At 39.2% G+C, this 26355-nt stretch overlaps 1 protein-coding gene across 1 annotated transcript in view; it reads right to left on the bottom strand.

The window, feature by feature from the left end:
• LOC150107348 (organic cation transporter protein-like) overlaps nucleotides 1-26355 on the bottom strand; it is a 313584-nt gene that overhangs the window by 97922 nt on the left and 189307 nt on the right. The window contains exon 9 of the mRNA XM_090391822.1: nucleotides 18541-18731. Within this exon, the coding sequence (XP_090247948.1) occupies nucleotides 18541-18731 (191 nt within the window). The remainder of the gene's footprint in view (nucleotides 1-18540; nucleotides 18732-26355) is intronic.

Below are 26355 nucleotides of genomic sequence, written 5' to 3'. Positions count from 1 at the left end.
GAAAACAAAAATGATATCAGGACTCCACAATGTTAATTATGATGATAGACTGAGGATATGCAGATTGCAGAGTTTGGTGAAGAGAAGAAAAAGGAGAGATATGATTGAGACATTTAAGCTGTTGAAGGATTATTATCATAATCACTGAGATTTTTCATATGGTAGAATGAGCAAGGACAAGAGGCCATCCCTGGACGTTGCAAAAGGACGTGGTGAGTAAAAGGATAAGAAGTTTTTTTTTTTTTTGCATGGACAGGAATGCACTGCCTGAGAGGGTGGTGAATGTGCATGCATTGGATGAGTTTATGAGTGGTATGATAGACTTTGTGTTGACCTTCCACAATGAGTCTTGTGATTCCATGGAGATCAGGAAAATAATAAGAATAAAAACTGTGCCTACATAGCTGAAATAGTTTTCATGTTCTATAGATTCTCCAATGAGAATGCAGTTGAAGATTTCTATGCTCCTGCCTATTCGTGTGTAGAGGATTAAGTGCTGTGAGGACATCATGTTGGAGGCTTAATGGATTTTTTACAACACTCAAAAAGAATTAAAATAGACTTTAATACTTCCTATATTTCGTCCTAGTCACTAGGACATCTACGGGGATTACAAAAAAATTAATGTAACATATGCACAAATAACAAACAATACTAAGCCCAACCACGTGGGTGACACTAAAGTCCTATCTAGGTAGAGCGCCCTCTAAGGGCAGTAGTAGGTGGCCTGGAATGTAAGGTGGGAACTCTGGTGATGAGTGTTTCCCAAATCTTAGGAAGCTTAATGCACCCATATTTATTGAGATTTGGTTGGTTTTTGAGAGCTGCTGCTGCTTCTAAGAAAAGTCTCTCTTTCTTGAATTTGCTGTGGTGGAGCATGGTGGTTTTCTTCCATGATACTCTGTGGGTGGTGTCCAAAACATGGTCAGCCAAGCCTGAATGACCATAGTTGTGTTTGAAGATGTAAGACTTGTGTTCCTCTAGACGGATGGATGCTGATCTGCCTGTCTGTCCAAAGTACGGCAGCTTACAGGAACAGGGTACTTTGTAAACTCCAGGCAGAGAGAGAGGAGGGAGCTGATCTTTCGTAGAACAGATAAGGGTAGCCAGTTTGCGGTGGGGCTTATATGCTGTGTGTAGATTGTATTGTTTTAGTATCTTGGCTATTTTTTCAGATGTGCCACGGATGTAGGGTATGGTGATGGCATTTTTAAAATCTTGTTGACGAGAAGGAAGGGGAATGGGGGAGGAGTTCATTATTTTTTTGATACTGTGATCGCTGTAGCCATTGGAGAGGAAAGTGCTGTGTATGTGGTTAAGCTCATTAGTGAGGGCGGTTCCACTGGAACAAAGATTGTGGGCTCTCTTGGTAAGAGTTTTAATAATGCCATATTGTTGAGAGGGGTGGTGGTGGGAGAGTTTGTGAATGTATCTGCCTGTGTGTGTGGGTTTTCTGTATACGGTGAAGGTAAGTGTATCATTAGGCAGGTGTGTGACTAAGGTGTCTAGGAAGGGTAAACAATTGTTCTTTTCCTTTTCCATAGTGAACTGGATTCTTGGATGTAGACTATTGAGATGACTGAGGAAGGAGTCTAACGTGTCTGGGCCATGAGGCCAAATAGAGAACACATCATCTACATATCTTAGCCAGATAGAAGGTTTGAGTGGGGCTGAGTCTATGGCTCATTTTTCGAAACCTTCCATATAGAAATTGGCAAGGGGGGGGGTGAGGGGGGGAACCCATGGCAGTTCCTTCTATCTGCTTGTAGATTTTGTTGTTCCACGAGAAATATCCAGAGTTAATGGCAAAGGAAATGAGATCTAAGATGTCAGAGGGAAAAACCTTTTCTAAGAGAGATAAGGTGTCAATTAAGGGAATATTGGTAAACAAAGAGGAGATATCAAAGCTTATCAATATGTCTGTCTTCTTCAAGGTTAAATTTTCTGTGAGGGCTTTAAAGTGGGTCGAGTTTTTTATATAGGAAGGGGACCTTCCGGTGAGGGGGATCAGAGAGTTGGCCAGCTGTTTAGATAGTCTATAGCAAGGTGCATTGGTAGCATCTACTGATGACACTAGTGATGAGTGTTTCCCAAATCTTAGGAAGCTTAATGCACCCATATTTATTGAGATTTGGTTGGTTTTTGAGAGCTGCTGCTGCTTCTAAGAAAAGTCTCTCTTTCTTGAATTTGCTGTGGTGGAGCATGGTGGTTTTCTTCCATGATACTCTGTGGGTGGTGTCCAAAACATGGTCAGCCAAGCCTGAATGACCATAGTTGTGTTTGAAGATGTAAGACTTGTGTTCCTCTAGACGGATGGATGCTGATCTGCCTGTCTGTCCAAAGTACGGCAGCTTACAGGAACAGGGTACTTTGTAAACTCCAGGCAGAGAGAGAGGAGGGAGCTGATCTTTCGTAGAACAGATAAGGGTAGCCAGTTTGCGGTGGGGCTTATATGCTGTGTGTAGATTGTATTGTTTTAGTATCTTGGCTATTTTTTCAGATGTGCCACGGATGTAGGGTATGGTGATGGCATTTTTAAAATCTTGTTGACGAGAAGGAAGGGGAATGGGGGAGGAGTTCATTATTTTTTTGATACTGTGATCGCTGTAGCCATTGGAGAGGAAAGTGCTGTGTATGTGGTTAAGCTCATTAGTGAGGGCGGTTCCACTGGAACAAAGATTGTGGGCTCTCTTGGTAAGAGTTTTAATAATGCCATATTGTTGAGAGGGGTGGTGGTGGGAGAGTTTGTGAATGTATCTGCCTGTGTGTGTGGGTTTTCTGTATACGGTGAAGGTAAGTGTATCATTAGGCAGGTGTGTGACTAAGGTGTCTAGGAAGGGTAAACAATTGTTCTTTTCCTTTTCCATAGTGAACTGGATTCTTGGATGTAGACTATTGAGATGACTGAGGAAGGAGTCTAACGTGTCTGGGCCATGAGGCCAAATAGAGAACACATCATCTACATATCTTAGCCAGATAGAAGGTTTGAGTGGGGCTGAGTCTATGGCTCATTTTTCGAAACCTTCCATATAGAAATTGGCAAGGGGGGGGTGAGGGGGGGAACCCATGGCAGTTCCTTCTATCTGCTTGTAGATTTTGTTGTTCCACGAGAAATATCCAGAGTTAATGGCAAAGGAAATGAGATCTAAGATGTCAGAGGGAAAAACCTTTTCTAAGAGAGATAAGGTGTCAATTAAGGGAATATTGGTAAACAAAGAGGAGATATCAAAGCTTATCAATATGTCTGTCTTCTTCAAGGTTAAATTTTCTGTGAGGGCTTTAAAGTGGGTCGAGTTTTTTATATAGGAAGGGGACCTTCCGGTGAGGGGGATCAGAGAGTTGGCCAGCTGTTTAGATAGTCTATAGCAAGGTGCATTGGTAGCATCTACTATAGGCTGAGTGGGGAATTGGGTTTGTGGATTTTTGGTAAACCGTATATTTGGGGGGGACGGGAGCGGAAAGGTTTAAGTTTTTTCGTGACATCTGGCGGCCAGGAAGATACTTTTTTGAGTAAAATGTTAAGTTTCTTAACTTGTGTTTTTGTGGAATCGTGTTCTAGCGGGATGTAGGTAGCGCGATCGCGGAGGATAATGTTCATTTTACGCTTATATTCACTGGTATTAAGAACGACTGTGGCATTACCCTTATCCGCTCTGGTGATGACGATACTTTTTTCTTTACGTAGTTTCAGGAGAGCCGTGCGTTGGGCATATGATAAATTACTTTTTGGCGGAGAAGAATGCGCGAGGATGTTGGCTACGTCAAGTCTGATGTTGTTAGCTATCTCCGACGGTAAGCGACCGATTCCACGTTCGATGTTCACCATTACGTCAAGCACTGGCATTTCCTTCGGAGCGACGGCAAAATTATGGCCGAGGCAAAGGGTGCTGACGGCATCGTCGTTGAGCCTTTTGGAAGAGAGGTTTATTACTGTCTGGAGAGGTTGAATTTGTGGTTTGTTTTTCACAAGGTTGCTAAATTTCTCGATGTGTTTATTTTTTATTTTTTGGAATTCTCTCTGTGCAGAAGTTTCCGAAATGCCAGAAAGAATCGACCAAAGTTCAGGGTTAAGAACGGTGGAGAGCTCTGAATGTAAGGAGCCAATGGCAGCGTTCGTCACTGCGAGGGTAGCACGTGTAGAGGCGATTTGCTCGCGGAGTAATGCCTGGCTGGCACAGTTATATATACGAAGTGCTTTTTTAGAATGGAAATTGATCTTCATTTTAACGCAGTTTGGTATCACTCTTGTGTCCCGACATCGTTTTAAAAAGGCCAGCCTATTTAGTTGCCTAGATAGTCGTAGTTTTGACTTACCGTATTGCTTGGATTTCCGTGCTAGTTCTTCTCCATGGATGATTAGAATACGTGTGTAGAGGCTTAAGTGCTGTGAGGACATCATGTTGGAGGCTTAATGGATTTTTTACAACACTCAAAAAGAATTAAAATAGACTTTAATACTTCCTATATTTCGTCCTAGTCACTAGGACATCTACGGGGATTACAAAAAAATTAATGTAACATATGCACAAATAACAAACAATACTAAGCCCAACCACATGGGTGACACTAAAGTCCTATCTAGGTAGAGCGCCCTCTAAGGGCAGTAGTAGGTGGCCTGGAATGTAAAGTGGGAACTCTGGTGATGAGTGTTTCCCAAATCTTCAGAAGCTTAATGCACCCATATTTATTGAGATTTGGTTGGTTTTTGAGAGCTGCTGCTGCTTCTAAGAAAAGTCTCTCTTTCTTGAATTTGCTGTGGTGGAGCATGGTGGTTTTCTTCCATGATACTCTGTGGGTGGTGTCCAAAACAAAATAGGCTCCTGCCTATTTTCAAATTTTTGGCCTTTTGTTTTTGCAGATTTTCATGCCAAATTTGTTACAGCTATTATGCAATTTAGTTAGAAAAACCTGGAGATTTGCACTGGATGTTTAAGGGTACAACATAATCTGCATAAAGCAAAGAGCTAAGTTTGATATTTCTGATTCTAATATCAGGTTTAATGTCACTTTCTTTCATAATTTAGCGATCCATATAGATGATAAACAAGAGTGGAGATAATGATGTGCATATTTCTCTTACCACTGATTTTACATCAAATCATTTTCCAGTAGTTCCTTCAATTCTAACTGCTGACTTACAACTAAAATATAGACTATGTATTTTCTCTATAATGTTCCTTTACCCCATAAAATTATAGTGTTTTGGAATGCTTTTTTCTGAGCACCTCATCATATTCCTTTTCCAGGTCTTCAAAACTTAAGTACAGATCCTCGTCACATTCACATGATTTCTCAACTATTTGTAGTAAAGTGAAACTCTGATCTTGACAACCTATATTTGGCCTAATGTTCTTCTCCAAGTTTCACTTTCACCATTTTTCTTAACCTCTTTTCAAGTATGCTTGCATAAATCTTACCTAGAACACTTACTAGAGAAATTAGATGACAAGCTCTTTTTTTTTTTTTATAAAGAGATGGCAACTATTGAGAGAGCTCTAATCTCTCAATAATTGCCTTTGATGCCTTTTAAAATACTCTTTCCTAAATTTCTAAGCTTTTTCCATAGCTTCCAGAACATTTTGCCACCTTTCTGATATATATTTCCTGTATTCTTACTGAATGAAGTCTTCACATGACTTTTGTTTAGCTACTTTTACACATAGCTTAGTTCTCTTACATTTTTCTTTGTATTTTTTTTTAGAGCAACTGTTAATGCTTTCTTCTTGTCTAGTTCTTCTTCTTTAACATTTTGATAATGATGTTAAAGATAGATTCTGTCTAGGCAAGTATGTGTAATTGGGCCAACCCATGTGATTGCATGATGTTGCGGTTTTTCCTTCTCTGTACCTCCATTAGGTTCATATTCCTGTCTCTAATACTGATGTTGCTATGGGGACTTCCCTCTGTTTTATCATACTGTAATTCTATACAGTTTGAATTCTGGCCATAATAATGCTATGTAGACAGGGTTCAACAAATGTGAGAAAGATTATTCATTCTCTGGGGTTGTTAAACTTTGTATCCATTTTATTTCAATGGAATATGTATGTGTGCCAAGGCCAGTTCAGTGGTTAATGTTTCACCCGAAACCTCTGACACTGAATGGTGTGATGTTGACCATTAAAAGTTTGTTCCTATGCTGACAATTCTCTGTATGGTTTTATTCAAGGTCATCTCTTCATTAGTCAAATTTTTTTTTTTTTTAATTTAATTTTCCTTGTGGTGATTTGAAAATCCAGGATTGTGGTGTTGAGGAGGTCTGAGGTATGCTCCCCTCCCCACTTGAAGTCAAGTATTTGCATCTGTGAGTCCTTGTCTTCATAATGCAGAACTAGAGTTCTTCTAATTCTTTTAAGGTGATTATATTTTAATGACTCTGTTATCAAGTTATTTAAGAATAAATTCTAAACCTTTGATTGCTTAGATGGGGCACAAGTGATATTGTAAGGTTTCATGGACCCAACTACAGCATCTAATGAAGATTGTGGAACTATGTACGATTTATTTATTTTTTGGAAAATAATTTATTCGTCTACTTATTGATTTTTCTCTGTGTCATCAACTCTTCATTTTGTTGAATCACTCATAAAATCAATTTCTCCTGTATCTCATGTGTGTTCTTCCTTTTTTTTTTTTTTTTTTTTAATTTGGACGATGTCCATTCAGGTTAATTTACCTACTGATACTTTGTCTTTTTTCATATATTTTTACATTTTTTTAAAATAAGGAGCTGCCTCCTTTTAGGTAAGAGCATTCTCTTATGTGACTCCCATCCACAAAAGGTTGTAAAAGAATGATACATTAGTATTATGGATGAACTAAGAATTGTTTTTCTTATTTAATCTAACAGATAAGCTTAGGTGTTGGTGGTTATTCATGACTTATTTTTCACGGTATTAACAACACCACAAACACTTTTATCAACAAAGATGTTTTATTAACGCTTATATTTCGCTGATTTTCAACTCAGCATCATCAGAGCACAACACACATGTAAACGCGACAGTGAGCGAGTGAAACAATATAATTGCAAAAGACAAAAGATCTAAAGTCCTATTTTTTGGTGCCCTCTAACGAGAAAAAAAAAAACAGCAGTTATCCAGGAGTTTTTCTTAGGATAACCGTCTGCCAAATTTTTGGTAAATTAATGCAACCATATTTGTTAAGGTTGGGAGAATTCTTCAAAGCCATTGCTGACTCAAAAAAGAATCTTTCAGATCTATAACGACTCCAAAATAGCACATTCGTTTTCCTCCATCTAATCCTGTGTGAAGGAGTGTCCAAAGCGTGGTCTGCCAGTTTCGACTTGCCATAGTAATAGTAGAGAATGTATCTTTCATGTTCTTCCAGGCGGATGTTCACTGATTTTCCTGTTTGCCCATAATAGGCCAAGTCACAGTCACACGGAACTTCATACACTCCTGGGTGTGCTAAAGGGTGAAGTTTATCCTTAGGCGAGCGGATCAGAGTTGCCAGCTTGACATGAGGTTTGAAAGTGGTGTGAAGGCCATGTTTCAACAATACTTTGGCTATCTTTTCCCATGTACCTCTGATATAGGGAATAGAAATGTTCATGTTGTATTCTTGTGTATTAGGGGAAGGCAGAGTAATGGGCCTATGTAGTATTTTATCTATTTTGTAGGGATTGTAGCCGTTGGCTAAGAACGTATGGCACAGGTATTGGAGTTCAGTGGTCAGAGCTGTATCGTTAGAACAAATGGCTCTGGCTCTGTGTGTAAGTGTTTTTAAAATGCCGTACTGTTGGACTGGATGATGATGTGATTGTTTATGTAGGTATCTTCCTGTGTGTGTAGGCTTTCTGTAAATAGAAAAAGATAGTGATCCATCTGAAAGGCGGGTGACTAATGTGTCAAGAAATGGTAAACAGTTATTTGATTCTTTTTCTAATGTGAAGTGAATTTTGGGGTGTTGGCTGCTTAGGTAGGTGACAAAAGCATCCAAAGTGTCTTGTCCATGGGGCCAGATGGCAAACACATTCTACATAGCGTAACCACACTTGTGGCTTATATGTAGCTGTGGTAAGTACTTTGTTTTCAAAGTGTTCCATGTAAAAATTTGCTAATGGGGGAGAGAGAGGGGGGAACCCATAGCAGTACCATTAATCTGTTTGTAGAATTCCCCCCCCCCCCATGTAAAGTAACCTACATTCATTGTGAATTGAAATAATTCAAAAATATCTGGGGGAAATTTAGACTTGATTAAATCAAGAGTGTCTATAAGTGGTACATTGGTAACTAAGGAGGTGACATCGAAACTAACCATTATGTCTGAATGTTTTAGGATTAGATTTTTAACCAGTGTTTTGAAATGGACTGAATTTTTTTACAAAAGTAGAGGAATTGCCAGTAAGGGGGGCAAGTGACTTGGCTAAATGCCAGGCCAGTTTATATGTGGGACTATCTATGCTATCAACTATGGGGCATAGGGGAATATTAGTTTTGTGGATTTTTGGTAATCCATAAATACGGGGTGGTTTAACATGAATTGGTTTTATTTTCCTGATGATTTCTTTGGGCCATGTCACTTTTCTCAGTAATTTTCGGACTTTTTTCTTTTGAGACATCGTAGGGTCTCGATGTATAATTTGATATGTGGAACTGTCACATATGAGATCTTGCATTTTTCTGTTATACTCTTCTCTATTCATGATAACTGTTGCATTTCCTTTATCGGCTTTTGTAATAATAATATTTTTATTATTATATAACTTTTTAGGGCAGTTATTTGCTTACGTGGCATATTGCTTTTTGGAGGCTTAGTCTTGTTTATAATACTTGCTATATCTAGTTGCACGTTATTGGCCGTTGCTGGCGGAAGATTGTGGATACCCCGTTCTACTTTCATCATAATTTCTAGTTTAGGAATTTGTTTGGGCGTGATGGCAAAGTTATGTCCTAAACTGAGAGTGTTCTTGGCTTCTTCAGTGAGTGTTTCCGACGATAGGTTTACGACCACGTGGTCTCGTCGAAGTTGCAGTCGGGACTTCGTATGTTGGCACTGTTGTAGGAGTTAAAATTTCTTTAGGTGTTTGCTTTTTATTTTTGTGAATTCTTTTTTTTGCTGCAACTTCGGAGATGTGCTGTAGGACAGTCCATATTTCAGGATTTAACACGTTTATTAGTTCTTGTCATAGAGCTGCGATAGAGCTGTTTAGCTTACTAAGTTCCATGTGAGTAGCGGCGATTTGTTCTCGAAGAAGCGCTAAACTTGCCCATCGATAAATACGATGTGCCTTTGACGATTGCAACTTTTCTTTGAATTTCAGAAAAGATGGAATTATATCGTTGTCACGGCATCATTTAAGGAAGGCTAACCTGTTCAATTTTCTGGACAATTTCAGTTTCAACTTACCGAACCATCGTGCTTTGTATATAATATCTTCTCCGTGCAGAATCATCAATCTAACAGATAAGCTTAGGTGTTGATGGTTATGCATGACTTATTTTTCACGGTATTAACAACGGTATTAACCACAAACACTTTTATCAACAAAGATGTTTTATTAACGCTTATGTTTCGCTGATTTTCAACTCAGCATCATTAGAGCACAACACACATGTAAACGCGACAGTGAGTGAGTGAAACAATATAATTGCAAAAGACAAAAGATCTAAAGTCCTATTGTAAGAAGATGAAAGATACATTCGCTACTATTACTATGGCAAGTCGGACCTGGCAGACCACGCTTTGGACACTCCTTCACGCAGGATTAGATGGAGGAAAACGAATGTGCTATTTAGGAGTCGTTATAGATCTGAAAGATTATTTTTTAAGTCAGCAATGGCTTTGAAGAATTCTCCCAACCTTAACAAATATGGTTGCATTAATTTGCCAAAAATTTGGCAGACGGTTATCCTAAGAAAAACTCCTGGATAACTGCTGTTTTTTTTTTTTTTTTTTTTCTCATTAGAGGGCACCAAAAAATAGGACTTTAGATCTTTTGTCTTTTGCAATTATATTGTTTCACTCGCTCACTGTCACATTTACATGTGTGTTGTGCTCTGATGATGCTGAGTTGAAAATCAGCGAAATATAAGCGTTAATAAAACATCTTTGTTGATAAAAGTGTTTGTGGTGTTGTTAATACCGTAAAAAATAAGTCATGTTTTTCTTAAATTTAATAATTTTATTTGTATTTTTTATTCATTTTTTTACCTAATACAGAAACTTTACTCTAAAGGCCAAACATAAAATTTTTTCAAGTCACTCAAGGCCTCCAATAAGAAAGGTGGTCTCACACCAGGCAACGAAATTCACCTACCACCTAAAGACAATCACAAAAATCCATGCTCATGGCAGGATTATAACCTCCAGCCTGTTGGTTGGAGAGTGGATATATTAACCACTCAGCCAACCAGGCTGGCAACTTTGCCAAATTTATTGCGATTTCATTTGCTGGAGAAGTTTTCTTTTTAATATTTCCTAGTATGGTCTTCTGGAAATCTGTTTTCTTATTTTATTGTTTTCCTAATTCAGGATATTTTATGTCTGCCGATGTAAGGTTAGGATTTGTGCTTTCTTTGGAATGTAGATTGGTTTTATTGAATTAAATTTTCTCTGCATTAGTTGTGTGAGTAAGTATTGACTTCATGTTTGACTGTCCAACATTTTCTGCATAATCCAGGGAAATATCCTGAGATATGGTCCACATGTAAGTAGTTAAGGATAGTCTTTGGGATATCTTTGTAATCCCAAAGATATCTTTGGGAGTCTTTAAGGATAGTCTGCAATCAAATGGCTGAAAGCACTGCTAATGAATTCTGGATAGGCGGCCACCATTCTGACCATCCTATTATGTACACCAAGCTGGGGAAATATTGCTTCATTTTCATGGAAAAGGAAATACTTCATAACTTCCATTCCTTTTCGTCTGAGTATTCTTCTATGTCTCCGTAACGCAACTGGAACAACTGGACAAATTGTGCCCTTCGACTGGAAAAGACCTGAATTCAATTCTCATTGAGAGAGAAGGAATCTTTATATGAGCTTTTTCAATTGAAGGTGAGTTAGCCAACCTCATACAGAGGTAGCAGGGTTTTTTCTCTCCCAAAAACTCAGATATTTCATCCTGCATACAGGCATCAGCCATGAGAACACGTGCAGTTTACAGACAACAATACTGTTTTTGTAGGTAGATGGCATTATGTGTTGATAGGAGTGATGTCGTTGTGGTTGTAGTAGTTGGAGGATTAAGTAGGAGAGATGGTGAGTTGTGTATGGTAGAGTGGAGTGTTCTCCCACAATGAGTCCTTGAACTCCTTGGGGGGAGGGGGTAGTAACATAATAATAATAATGTCCATGACTGCATCACTTTTAGAGGAGACTTCATAGATTGCCTCACTGAGTTTTCTAGTGTTCTACTGGGAATCCCACAATTCTTGTTGTGTACAACCTGATTTACAATCATCACAGGGGTGGCTAGTTAGTCTTGTATATAAAAGCAGGAAAGCAGTTTGTCTCTTCGTATAATATCTTTTCACAATGACCTGGTACTGACCATCATCAAAGAGTTATAGAAGCACATATATTTTCCACTCCAATTATCTCATTTATGGTTCAAATGATTTTAACTGTGGGTAAGGAATCACACTGGTTAAGCTCAGCATTAAAATGAAAAAAGAAAAATGACCGGTTTGTCTGATGGAAAATCGTATGGTGAAGCCTAAAAGTTCTCGTCACTGGTAAGTGAGGATACACAGAGACTTTAAAATCATTTACTAGAATTAGAACTTACAAAAGAAAAAGAAATGCATGAAAAGATCAGTATTCACAAGGTAGAGAAAGATAATCTTGCTCTATATTAGTAGTGCCTATAGAGGAAACCCTACTATAAAAGGATTTGTGGCAGCAGAAGGAGGAAAAAAAATCACTACTTGCAAATAAAGTAGTAAGGCTTATCCTGCAAATATAACAGATTTTATTTTTATTTCATACGGTGATTCAACGGCTGTGAGTCCCTTTTATGGGGAGGTACGGCACCAACTCAATCCCTCCTATTTATCCGGGCTCGGGACAGGCATAGCTGGCAATTCAGACCTATGGCTGGAAGGATCGTGTTAGGTATTCCTGACTGTATCCGTGTGTGTTCATGGGCTGGTTTGCCTGCTTGCAGGATGAAAACCCCCAGATAAACTGGATGGGAAAAAACTCTGCTGTCTACTCCCAAGACTGGTTAATTTGGCTATGGCTGAGGAATAAGCTCCTCACGTCGTCGACAGGAATCGAACCTAGGACACTCCTTCCCCAGGCATATGGTTGCGAAGCGCATAGCCACTACGCTAATTGAGTGGACAGTATAACAGATAGGGAGCGGAGTGGACTAATGCTGACAGCATGTCCCCCCCCCCCTTACCCCAAAGCTCAAAGGTCAGCAGAAGTGAAAGCATTGTGCAATTATTAGGCAAACCCAAGGGCAAAATGTGTCTGAGCTGTAGCTAGAAGGCTACAAAATACTGAAATCAGCTCAATCTGTGAGTAAACGAAAAATCATACAAACTTTTTTGGTTCATGCTTGGATAAAGGATTAAAACAAGAACATAATTTCTTGTTTCTTACATGCTTTGTAATTAAGGGGAAGAAATACTACAACTTCCTCTAATCCAGAATATTTTAATAATACGGTAATACACTAAGTGAATACCGCTTTGATTTAGCTCTCAGTATCTCTAGTTCTAGCTCTTAGTGATTACATTTTAATAAATGCCAAAACCAGCATGTATAGTATAGTATACTATACTATACTATATATAGTGCTTGGGGTTGGTGTCGAGGCTAGCTGGTGAACGGTCGTGCTATCGGAGAGCTCCTAAGAGATTTGTGTTTTTTGTTGATTTATTGGTGTTTTGGATTCAATTTAATGGACTTAAGTGTTTAGTTTTGGTATATTATTAGAGCTTTATTAACGTGGTTAGTGTACTAAAGTGTTTTATAACATAATCTATGTCGGAAGTCGCTGCTAGATGAATTCGTAATGAGTAGTGTTCGTGCAAGCTCCAGATAAGATAAGTATCATTTTCAGTTATCGATACAAATATTGTGTAGTTTTGTTTTAATTGCCTTGCGTATTTTAGTGCGTCTATTTTTGGTGTGTTATAACGTTTAATTTGACAAAACACGTTACAGATAAATATGGCACCTGTGCGTAGGAAAATGGCGGCCAGTAATGAAGGTTCGCCATCGTTATCAAAGAACGGTAGCATAAAAGATCTTTCCTAAAAGAACTGTCCTACTTTGGCCAAACAGGCAGGACAGCAAATATCAGAATCTCAGAACACAAGGATTACATCCGATTCCACCAGTACAGCCACTCTGGGCTTGCAGACCACGCTCTGGATACTCGCCACAGAATAAGATGGAAGAAAGCCACAGTAATACACCGCAGCAAGTTCAAGTATGAAAGACTATTCATGGAATCAGCCTCGGCCCTTAGGAACATGCCAAACCTCAACAAATTTGGATGCATGAAACTGCCCCAAATTTGGGAAACTTTTATCAAAAGAACTTCAGCCCAAAGGCCAAGAACTACCAATATAGCCCGCCAGGGGGCACCATCAGGACTTTAGGAAAACGCTAGCGTCCTAGCCTCAGTCTCATTTGTTGTATTAGTACTTGTGTGCACGTGTCCTTTTAGTAAGTTCCCAAGAAGATGGCAACGTAACGTTCGCCGAAATATCGGAAAGTGTATATTAAAGTTTATTTAATCTATATTTCCAGTATACGCTGTCAATTCCTTAAATATTAGTTATTATGTCTAACCAGCGTATAAGCCTCTCAACAAGAATAGCATAAAAGAAATGAGTCAGTGTACTAGCTGTGAAATGTACGCTTTGCGGAGTGTGGTCGGAGTGTGGTTAGATGATGATAAAGGATTGAATATGTGTAGAAAATGTAGGGAGAATGCGGAATTGAAGTGTATTTCGGATCGTGAGTGTGATATTTTTGTCAACTTCAAAATGAAGGAAATAGGGATATGACAAGAAACGGCAAAGTTGTACATGAAAATTGTGAGAGTGTGAATGTAGAGAATGTAGAAAGTGTGAATGATAGTATAAATGGTTTCTCAGAGAACAAAAAAGATGAGATAGATGCATTGAGTGAGATCGCGTTGTTGAATAGTGCAATAGAAAGAGCAAAACAGCAGCTAGAGTGCATGAACAAAAGTAGACTGAATGAAAAGGTATGACAGGAAAAATAGACGTATGAATGTGAACATGAACAAAATGAAGGATAGAGTGCTGTATGGAGACTCGTTAGTACGAGGTGTGTTAGTAGAGGATTTGACAAAATCGTACCAACCTGGTGCGACCATAAAGGACGTAACTGCGTCTATTAGAGAGCAAAAGGAGAGGGTGAAAGAAATGATTGTTGTGGCAGGTACGAATGATTTGAAAGGAGATAAAATGGAAATGATAGAAGACCTGAATGAATTGTTTGAGGTAGCAAAAGAAAAGAGTGAGAGAGTTAGAATGATTAGTCTTTTGCCACGGTATGACAGTGAAATGTTTAAAAGGAGGGCCATAATTGCAAATGACTTTATGCGTGGGTTATGTATGACGAGTGGTGTGGAATTTGTGGATGTGTGGAGTGAGTTTGATGGGCGAAAGGATCTATATAAGATGGATGGCTTGCATTTGAATGGTTACGGTGTAAGAAGACTTGAGAAAGTGTTGCTGAATGTAGTGGATGTGCAAATTCAGGGAAACTAGATTTGTTACGGGGGGTGGGTAGAGATACAGTCCTTATGGAGGCAGTTGAATGTAAGAATGAATATAATATGCCAGAGCAAATAAGGACAACAAATCAGAGTGGGATAGTTAATATAAGGCATCAAGGTAGGGTTGGGGCTAATGGGGGTCTTAAATTCATGTACACTAATACTAGGAGTATTAGGAACAAGAAGGAAGAGTTTTTGGCCATGGTTGGCACTTCCAGACCACAGGTTATAGGTATTAGTGAAACATGGCTGACTGTAGATGATATAACTAGTGGGATTGAATGTGATGGGTATAGTGTGTTCAGGAATGACAGAGAGAATAAAATGGGGGGAGGAGTATTGTTGATGATAGCTGATGAGCTCCAGCCAAGGAGAATAGAAGTTGAATTGCAGGATAGAGAAAAGAGCACATTTGAGGCCATTTGGTGTGAGATTGTGGCTAGCAGAACTAAATATACAATTGGGTGCTGCTATAGACCAGGTGATGGAAAAGATGGTGGTGACAGTATTCACAAGCAAATAGAAGAAATGGGTGGAAGGAGGGTGATTATTATGGGAGATTTCAACTATGGTCGCATTGATTGGAGTGAGGAGAGGACACACGGGAGGAAGGAACTGGATTTTATGCGGTTATTAAGGGATAACTATCTGCGACAGCATGTAATGGAAAATACTAGGGGACAGAGAGTGCTTGACCTAGTAATTACATCTGAGGATTTGGCTGTAACAAATATGACCACATTGCCACCAATCGGTGAGAGTGATCATAGGGTCTTAACTTGGGAGGTGGCTAAAGGTGTAGAATTTTCAATTAAGACAGGGTACATGTGGAATTATCGGGCGGGAAAGTATGACAAGCTTAGGAGTTTGATTGGTTCAGTGCCATGGCATGTACAACTGCAAGGACTAGAAGTTGATAGTGCATGGGAGCTAGTTAAGAAGTGCTTGCATGAAGCAATGGCTGACTGTATACCTAGAGTCCGAATAATAAATCAAGTAGGGGTTAAATGGATGAATAACACCATTAAGCTTGAGTTGCAAAAAAAGAAACAACTATGGAGGGAATTTCAGGAGAAGGGTGACCGGCAGGCACATGAACGGTATAAAGCGCAGGCCAGAAGGGTGACGAGTGTGGTAAGAAAAGCAAAAAAGGATTATGAAAGAACATTGGCCAAGCAGGCTAAAGAGAATCCTAAACAGTTTTTTAGATATGTAGCAAGTAAAAGGAAAAATGTACATGGCAGATTGATTTTAAAGAATGCCGATGGTAGGGAGGTAACTGAATCAGTTGAGATATTTGAGTTACTGAGTGAGCACTTTGCAAAAGTATATCATCCAGGTGGTGACATTGCAGAAACGAATAAACCAGTAGATTATACGGGAATTGTGGTTAATGAAGTGGAGGTGAGTAGTCTATTGCATAACCTCAATGTCAATACAGCTGTGGGATTGGATGGTATACCAGCTCGTGTTGTACGAGAAGCAGCTAAAGAAATGTCAGTACCCTTGACCATTTTGTTTAATTTGAGTCTCGGGTCTGGGTTAGTCCCGAGCGGGTGGAAAGAGGGGAAAATAGTTCCACTGCATAAAGGTGGTTCCAAGACTGCTGTTGTAAATTACCAACCGATTAGCATATCAGGAATCATTGTCAAGGTCTTAGAGAAAATAGTCAAAAGGAAAATACAAGATTGGATTGAAGAAAATGGGATACTGTATTGGGGACAGCATGGTTTTGTGAAGGGTAGGTCATGCCTCAGTAACTTGCTCACCTATTATAACACAGTGACGGCTGAACTGGATAAGGGTAATGGGTTTACGGTGATTCTACTGGATCTTGCCAAGACCTTTGACAGGATTCCACATGGAATTCTAATCAGTAAATTGCAGCATATGGGAATGGACATAGGGTTGGTGAGATGGATAGGAGGGTGGTTGACGGAGAGATATCAGAGAGTGGTTTACTCGGGAGTAGAGTCCACAAGACGGCCTGTGACTAGTGGTGTGCCACAAGGATCTGTTCTTGGACCACTGCTGTTTAATTTGTTCATAAATGATATAGGAAATGATCTGAGAGGAACAGTTCATTTGTTTGCGGATGATGCGAAGTTGGGTAGGACAATAGTGAATGCAGATGACGTCAAAATTTTGCAGGATGATTTGGATAGATTGGAGGTCTGGGCTAAGGAGAATGGATGTCAGTTTAATGTGGCAAAATGTAAGGTTATACATTTTGGGGTGAAAAGATTGGCGGCAGTTTACTGCATTGGTGGAACCCTGCTCCAGGAAATTGATGAGGCACGAGATTTAGGAGTGTTGGTGGATAAGAAATTGAAATTTAGGGGACACATTGCAAAAGTGACCAAAACAGCTCATCAAATCACTTGGTTGCTGAAGAATACGTTGACAAGCAGAGACAAGCAGGTTATTGTTCCTCTCTATCGAGCCTTGATAAGACCCCATCTAGACTACTGTGCTCAGATTTGGTCACCTAGGTTTCTTCTTGATGGGGAGGATGTGGAGAGCATCCAGAGGCGAGTGACCAAGATGATAGCAGGTCTGTGGAATGAACCGTATGAGAACAGGTTGAGGATTTGTGGGTTGCAAAAATTGGTTGATAGGCGGAGGAGGGGAGATATGATTGAGACATTCAAATTACTGAAGGGTTTCTATAAAATTAATTCAGAAGATATTTTTGAGAACAGGGCTGGTTGTGGGAGGACTAGGGGACATCCATGGAAACTGGGCAAAAGTGTGGTTAGTAAAGGTGTTAGAGCTGGGTTCTTTACTTTTAGAGTAGTGAATGAGTGGAATGCGCTCCCTGAGTCTGTAGTGGATGCTGTGACAGTGAATGAGTTTAAGGCGAGGTATGATAGATACTGTATGAATGTCAGATAGTTGTGATGAATATGATTTGGGGCCTCCCTCGATGAGTCTAACGACTCCCTGGAGTTGCTCGTAATAATAGTAATAATACCTTGCCATAATGTATAGCAATATACACATTTGAAAGGTAGGTAGATGGTTCCTATAACATAATTTGGCCACACTAGTTGTTGTTCTCAGTTATTAGGTTTAAATGAGAGCATACTTCATATTAATAAACAAGACAAGAGACCACATTATTGAAGCAGATAATATCTATTAGAAAGAGACTTGTGTAATTCATATATCAAACAAAATTTTTGAAATTTTAAAAAAGTAATTGAAACTGTTGTCATTAATCCTGAATGTATGCATATCCAAAAAAAAAACGAGAACAAATTTCTCCATCTTGACAGCTAGAAGTATTAGAGTTGAGAGGTCATATCACTAATCTGTGCAACACAGCATGCATAATCAAGCATAGGTTTGTCCCTTAAGACTTTCATATGATATATTTAAAAAAAAAAAAAAAAAAAAAACCTACTATACTATATTGTACAATTTACCTGTGAAAACATCAAAGGCATATTGATAAAATATACTACAGAATAGCAATAACAATTAAATTTATCATTATCTTCTTATTAGGCAGTTGTATGTGGTGCAGCTACTTTATTACAAAAAATATAATGCACACTGAGTAAGAATTTAAAAAAAAACTACTATACTATATTGAACAATTTACCTGTGAAAACATCAAAGGTATATTGATAAAATATACTACAGAATAGCAATAATAATTAAATTTATCATTGTCTTCTTATTAGGCAGTTGTATGTGCAACTATCTTATTACAAAACATGTAATGTACACTGAGTAAGAATTTAAAAAAAAAAAAAAGTTGCATTGGTTTTCTTGAGTAATAAAAATAATATAAAACTTACCATTTCATGAATTTGTGGTGCAATAATACCTCCAATGCGTGCAAACATACTACTCATGCCAATCCCAGTGCTTCGCACAGTAGTGGGATAAATTTCACTTGTATATATATATATAATTGCAAAAGATGCCGCAATTGCACTTTTTCCAATCACAGCAAGTAATATAATTAACCAGGTTAAGTCTGGAAGGCCTAAAACAAAAATAAGCTGTAAAATAAATATTGTTTTAAATGATAGTTGAGAGAGTATGATCTGATAAGTTATACTTTTTTTCATTAGTATTGGTTTCCTTAATATTAATAATAATATTATTATTACATTTTGAAAAAGTCCGCGTGGTTAGTTGAGTGGCTATGTGCTTCGCAACCATATGTCTAGGAAAAGTGTCCTGGGTTCGATTCCTGTAGCTGACATGAGGAGCTTAAGGACCTTTCTCAAACATAGGCAAGTTAGCCAGTCTTGGGCATGGACTGCAGGACTTTTCTCCCCAGTTTATCTGGGGTTTTTCCTCCTGCAAGCAGGCAAACCGGCCCCGTGAACACATGCAACTACAGACATAGGACATGCCGGGAGGCATAGGGCTATCCACCTTATCCTCAGGACGGGTACAGCTTAGAAGGGCTAAGAATAGCTCCGTAATAGGTCACTAGGCCTAATACCTGAAGGGAAGAAGATGATATGACGACATTTTGAAGAAGTAGATCATGCAGACTTGTTGAAATAAAAATTTTAGAGTTGATAATTTATTTATAGTGATCACACCTTATGTATTCAATTCCTCATCATAATAGTTTAACTGCATCTTATGCTGCTGAAGTAAGTATTGAGTTCTCTCCACTCTTCTTCTTCTTCTTCTGCAGCTTCTCCCACTTAAGTGGGTCACTGTTTATTATGAGTCTCCTCCACACCTTCCTGTCTTGGGCTGTCATCACATCCAAGTTCTTCATCTTCAAGTCCTCTTCTACCAGCTCCCTCCATCTCTTCTTTGGCCGCCCACGCTTCCGCCTTCCTTGCACATCCATCTGCATGACCCTTCTTCCCACATATTCGTCCTCCCTCCTCATCACATGACCAAACCATCTCAACCTTGCCTCCTGTATTTTCGCTCCTAAGTTCGTAACTTTCACTGTTCCCCTGACATAGTCATTTCTCAGATGATCCTTTCTGGTCACACCGCACATCCACCTAAGCATTCTCATCTCTGCTACTTCCATCCTGCTAATGTTATTTTTCCTCAGGGCCACAGTTTCTATAGCATATGTCATAGCTGGCCTCACTACTGTCCTATAAATTTTGCCTTTCAGATTGATCGGCACCCTCTTATCACATAACACTCCAGCCATCTCCCTCCAGTTCCTCCAACCTGCTTGTATCCTGCATCCCACTTCCTTCTCACCTCCTCCATCTTCTTCCACTGTCGAACCTAAGTATCTAAAGAATTCTATTTTGAATAAAAAATTTTGTTGTCACAAGTAACCTATATCTTATAAGAAAAACAGATATATTCCCATAACACAGCAAAATGCATCTATACACTGTCAACACATTATGGAACTTATTGAAAGAGGTGTTATCATAATTCTAGTAGTAAGACTTATACGTTGGTTAGACATAACTGATAATTAATTTTCGGAATTGACAACGCATATAAAGTAAATTAATTAAAGATAACTTTAATGAATCACTTCTATATTTTGGCAATGTCACATTGCCATCTTCGGGAACATAAAGATATGGTATGTGCACTAAGGAACTAACAAAGCAAATGAGGAAGAAAATAAGAACTAATTTTGTTCCTAAAGTCCTAATGGTGCCCTCTTGCGGGCTAATTTGGTAGTCTTGGCAGTTGGGCTGAAGTTCTCAAAATGAAAGTCTCCCAAATTTGGGGCAGTTTCATGCACCCAAATTTGTTGAGGTTAGGAACGTTTTTTAGAGCTGCTGAAGATTCTTTGAATAGTCTTTCGTATTTAAACTTGCTGCGATGGATTATTTTTGTCTTCTTCCAACGAATTTTATGGTGGGTATCTAAGGCATGGTCTGCCAGCCCAGAGCGGCTGTACTGGTGAAAGCGGCTGTACTGGCAGACCATGCCTTAGAGGGCACCATTAGGACTTTAGGAACAAAATTAGTTCTTATTTTCTTCCTCATTTGCTTTGTTAGTTCCTTAGTGCACATACCATATCTTTATGTTCCCGAAGATGGCAATGTGACATTGCCGAAATATAGAAGTGATTCATTAAAGTTATCTTTAATTAATTTACTTTAAATGCGTTGTCAATTCCGAAAATTAATTATCAGTTTTGTCTAACCAACGTATAAGTCTTACTACTAGAATCATGATCATCCACAGAGATGCAATCGCACGAAAGGCCCGTCAATACGGCAAATTGAGGTTGAAGATATCGAGGCAAATAAATCGTCTGACGTTCCTAAAACGCTGCCGGGATAACAAAGTGATCCCCAACTGTGTCAAATTAAAGCACCGTTTCACTTCCGAGAAAGCTCTACACATTTACAACCGCACTAGCTTCGCCCTGTTAAGAGAACAAATTACCGCGACGCGCGTTCTCCTTGCCGACGAAAACAAAAACTTACGGGTGCTAGAGGAAGAGCTTTCTAACACACTCGGCCTTGATCTATGGTCGATACTTCATGACATCTCATGCACATCGGCAAGAAAGGAATTCGAAAAAGTACATAGTCGACACGTGAAAAAATACGAAAACCTGACAAAGACTTCCACTTCTGTACCCCAGCCACCACTCAACACAGCAGTCAACCTCTCGTCGGCAGTTTTAAAGCCTGAAGCACTCACCGCACTTTCACGTGGTCACAATTTCGCCCTAGCTCCAAAAAGGATACCTGCTGAAGAAATCATGATCCAAATAGAGCGTGGAATTCGCAACCTGCCTAACCACATCGCCAACAACGTGAGACTGGATGTAGTCGGTGTTCTCACGAAAGCCAAACCTCCAAAATCCAACTTATCCAAAAACGAATATACAGCCCTACAAGAATTAAAAAACAACAAAAAAATAGTAATCACCAAAGCTGATAAGGGAAGCGCCACTGTGGTACTCAATCAAAAAGACTACAAAGGTAAGCTAAATTCTTTAATACGAGACCGTACTACTTACCTCCCCATTGAATATAATCCGACCAACTCTCAGATCAGAACTATCCACAGACTCCTTAAGGAAGTCACTTCTTGGCCTGTGGAAGTCACCAACAAACTTAAACCTTATAACTCTAGACCCCCCCGATTATATGGACTCCCAAAAATACATAAACAAAATGTGCCATTACGTCCCATAGTGGATGGCATTGATTCCCCCACATATAAATTAGCCAAACATTTAGCCAAAACGCTCACACACTACACTGGCAACACACCATCACACATAAAAAACTCGGCCCACTTTAAAGCCAGTATAGAAAACCTCACACTCCAACACACTGACATAATGGTCAGTTTTGACGTCTCCTCCCTATTCACTAATGTCCCACTCAAAGAAACCTTTGAGCTCATCCAAGCCAAGTTTCCTCCCGATATCTCAGCCCTATTTCAGTTCACAATGAACTCGGGCTATTTCGTTTGGCAAGGAAAGTTCTACAAACAGATAGAGGGGACAGCCATGGGTTCACCACTTTCCCCACCCTTGGCCAATTTCTTTATGGAGACATTTGAAGAGAAAGCCTTAAACTCCGCCCCACAAAAACCCACTATTTGGCTTCGTTATGTGGATGATGTGTTTGCTATTTGGCCACATGGCTCAGATACACTCCACTCCTTCCTAACACACTTAAACAACCAACATCCCAGAGTCCAGTTCACCTTAGAAAAAGAGGAAAACAACACCCTCCCCTTCCTAGACACTTTAATCACCCGCCAGCTTGATGGATCTTTGGTTTCACCAGCAATCCCACCACCCCCCCTCACAACAATATGGGGTGATAAAAACACTATATAACAGGGCAAAATTAATCTGCTCAGATGACAAGGCCCTGACCATGGAACTAAACCACATCCTCAACACTTTCTTAGCCAATGGCTACAACCCCAAAAAAATCCAAAAAATACTAAAACCTGTAAACCACAACCCCCGTCCCCCGCTCCACAATAAAGACTACACCAAGTCTATCACTATCCCCTACATCCAGGGCACCTCTGAAAAAATAACTAATATCCTCAAAAAATATGACCTTACTTCCTGTTACAGACCATATAAAAAGTTTGCATCCCTTATCCGCTCTACCAAAGACCAACCACTTCCCCTAGACCTACCTGGTGTATACCAGGTCCCTTGCAGCTGCAAATTGTCCTACTTTGGCCAAACAGGCAGAACAACAAATATCAGGATTTCAGAACACCAAGACTACATCCGGTTTCACCAGTACAGCCGCTCTGGGCTGGCAGACCATGCCTTAGATACCCACCATAAAATTCGTTGGAAGAAGACAAAAATAATCCATCGCAGCAAGTTTAAATACGAAAGACTATTCAAAGAATCTTCAGCAGCTCTAAAAAACATTCCTAACCTCAACAAATTTGGGTGCATGAAACTGCCCCAAATTTGGGAGACTTTCATTTTGAGAACTTCAGCCCAACTGCCAAGACTACCAAATTAGCCCGCAAGAGGGCACCATTAGGACTTTAGGAACAAAATTAGTTCTTATTTTCTTCCTCATTTGCTTTGTTAGTTCCTTAGTGCACATACCATATCTTTATGTTCCCGAAGATGGCAATGTAACATTGCCGAAATATAGAAGTGATTCATTAAAGTTATCTTTAATTAATTTACTTTATATGCGTTGTCAATTCCGAAAATTAATTATCAGTTAGGTGTTATCATAGGATGACAAATCAGTGAGTACCCATTCAGATAAGTGATAAATGACTACATCACTCAAAATAACTTGTGGAGCTTCCATAATTATATAAAAACACATATATCACAATAAAAAATACATATTAATTAATAGACCAATACTTGATCTTATATATCATAAGACATCGTCATTGTAAGGCTAAGAACAAAAATAATGAAATTTGTAAACAAAATAAGAGTAAAGCACATGCTATGATATAATCCATCTAAACATGCAGAAGCATATTAGAATAAAACAGTTAGGGACAGGTGCATAATAAATATTATTATTCTCAGACCTCCATGGAGTCAAAGATTCATCATGGGAGATTCCTCTGTCATACACCCAGTTGATCATACATGCCTTAAATACATTCACATTTTCTGTAGGCACTGCACTCTCAGGCAAGACATTCCAATCATTCATCACTCTCCATGCAAAAAAACCTGCTTCTCACACCTTTCTTCAAACCTCCTTATACAAATGGGATTGGATAAGTGTATCAGATTGGAGATTGGCTATCTGATAGGTAAGGTATCAGCAAGTTGAGTGTGGGAAAACAATATCCAGTGAGGAATGATAATAGTAATGTAACCTCCAGATGACATCTTGATCTCTCCCTGCCCATCTACCACTGTTCTGTGAAACACCTCTTTAATGCTAATCTGATAAGAATCCCTTACCAGCTAATGTGACTATCATATTACCGATCCTCCTCCTCCTCCTATCCATTACACTGTGCAAATTGCATTTTCTCAACCTTTCTGCATACTCAGCATTTCAGAGAGCAGAAACATCAGTCAATCACCTCTGGAATTTTTTCAATATTTCATTATCCTCCTTTTGAAAACCAGGTAACAAAATCTGTACACGTTAATCCATATATCGGCTACTAAGGACTTAATATAATGGGATCAGAATTTCCTTACAAGTTGGTGTCCTCTGCATGATTGCCAGAATTCATTGTTCTGTCCTCACAGTTTTTGTAATGGCTCTAAATTTTAGATTCCTATCCACCATCAACCCCCAGATCTCTTATTTCATCCATCTCCTCCACCTCCAATATATCTCCACAAAGTCTAAACTCTTCATTTCATCTTTGTTTTCCAAATTTTAAAGCCTTGCACTTACTTTGAAACATTGAGCTTCAAACCCCACTCCTGTGCCATCCACTGAGCCTGTTCAAGTCCTCTTGTAAAGCCACAACATCTGCTCTACTCTTCATAGTTTTTCCCCAACTCTGCATCATCTGCACACAACTGAATATCCCAATTCAATCTTCCCCAATATCATTAATATACAAGATAAACAGCAATGATCCTTGAGGCACATTACTAGTAACATTCTTCACTGGATATTGTTTCCCCACACCCAACTTGCTGATACTTTACCTATCAGATAGCCAATCTCCAATCCGATACACTAATCTATTATCCAACCCCATTTGTTCCAATTTATCAAAAGCCTTTGGAAAATCTAAGTATATACTACTGTGTATGCATCTCTCTTGTCCAATGCACCTGTCATCTTATTATAAAAAGCAAGATTACTAAAATACAACTTTCTTTAAGAAAATCTGTGCTGTCCACCATATTCAGAATGCGACTACTGTCAACCCAATTCTGGATCTTGGTTCTCATTAGCCTCTCCAACAATTTACCCACAATACCCAACACACAGATTGGCCTACATTGCTTGGAAAGAAGTCGACGGACATTCCCATGAGCAAGGTGCATCATGCCATGCAACTTGTCCGAGTGAAATGGCTATAAGAGGAGAACTGACGGAGTTTGAAAAACATGTGATAGAAGTCATGTTACAGGCCTCTCTGTTTGGCAAACCTTTGACAAATTGGGTCATATCAGGTCAACAATCAGTGATACAATACTGAGATGGAAGCATGGAGAGTCAACTGCAAGTGCTACTCACAGTCACATTAGTCCACCGCACTTACCGAACGTGACCATATAGTGTTATGAAGGATTATATGTAAAAACCAGAATTTGTTGGCCACCATTCAGAACCAAGGTTCAAAACATGGGTTTCCATGGTTGGGCCGCAATATGCAGGCCCCATATTACCCGAACCACCATGCAACATCATTTTCAGTAGTACAAAGAGCGTGTACAGTGGGATGTGGAAGCTTGGAAAGCTGTGTTATGGAGTGATGAATCACGCTATACCCTCTACCAAGCAGCCCGACAGGCGTGGGTATGGCAGATGCTGGTTCATGGACAATTCATCGCAGGGGAAAATTGATCATGCAAACTATTCATAGCAAAAAAAATTCTATGATATGATAATGTCATGAAGGATAATATGTAAAAACCAGAATTTGTTGGCCACCATTCAGAACCAAGGTTCAAAACATGGGTTTCCATGGTAGGGCCGCAATATGCATGCCCCATATTACCCGAACCACCATGCAACATCATTTTCAGTGGTACAAAGAGCGTGTACAGTGGGATGTGGAAGCTTGGAAAGCTGTGTTATGGAGTGATGAATCACGCTATACCCTATACCAAGCAGCCCGACAGGTGTGGGTATGGCAGATGCTGGTTCATGGACAATTCATCGCAGGGGAAAATTGATCACGCAAACTATTCATAGCAAAAAAAATTTGCTAGAAAATTGAAATGATACAGCATTGACACCAATATATGAAAAACAAATGCAGTGCAGATAAATTTCACAACATATTCATGCTCACTGCAAGTTTTGAATCCACAGCTCATTGGTGGGAGAGGATACGCTGTCTAGTGGGCTATTAAGGACATGATATTTCTGATTACAAGTTATTTTTGAACAGCTCACAAGAGAAGTAATTAATTACACATATCACTTTGGGAACATGCATCTATCTATCTATATATATATATATATATATATATATATATATACACACACACACATATACACAGTGATACCTTGAGATACGAGTGCCCC

This window comes from Typopeltis vanoorti, chromosome 4 (assembly GCF_054136105.1).
Source record: "Typopeltis vanoorti isolate ZY-2024b chromosome 4, IOZ_Tvanoo_1.0, whole genome shotgun sequence".
Classification (NCBI taxonomy): Eukaryota; Metazoa; Arthropoda; class Arachnida; order Uropygi; family Thelyphonidae; genus Typopeltis; species Typopeltis vanoorti.
Note: the sequence above shows the minus strand (reverse complement) of the source record. Positions and strands in the feature narration are given on the sequence as shown.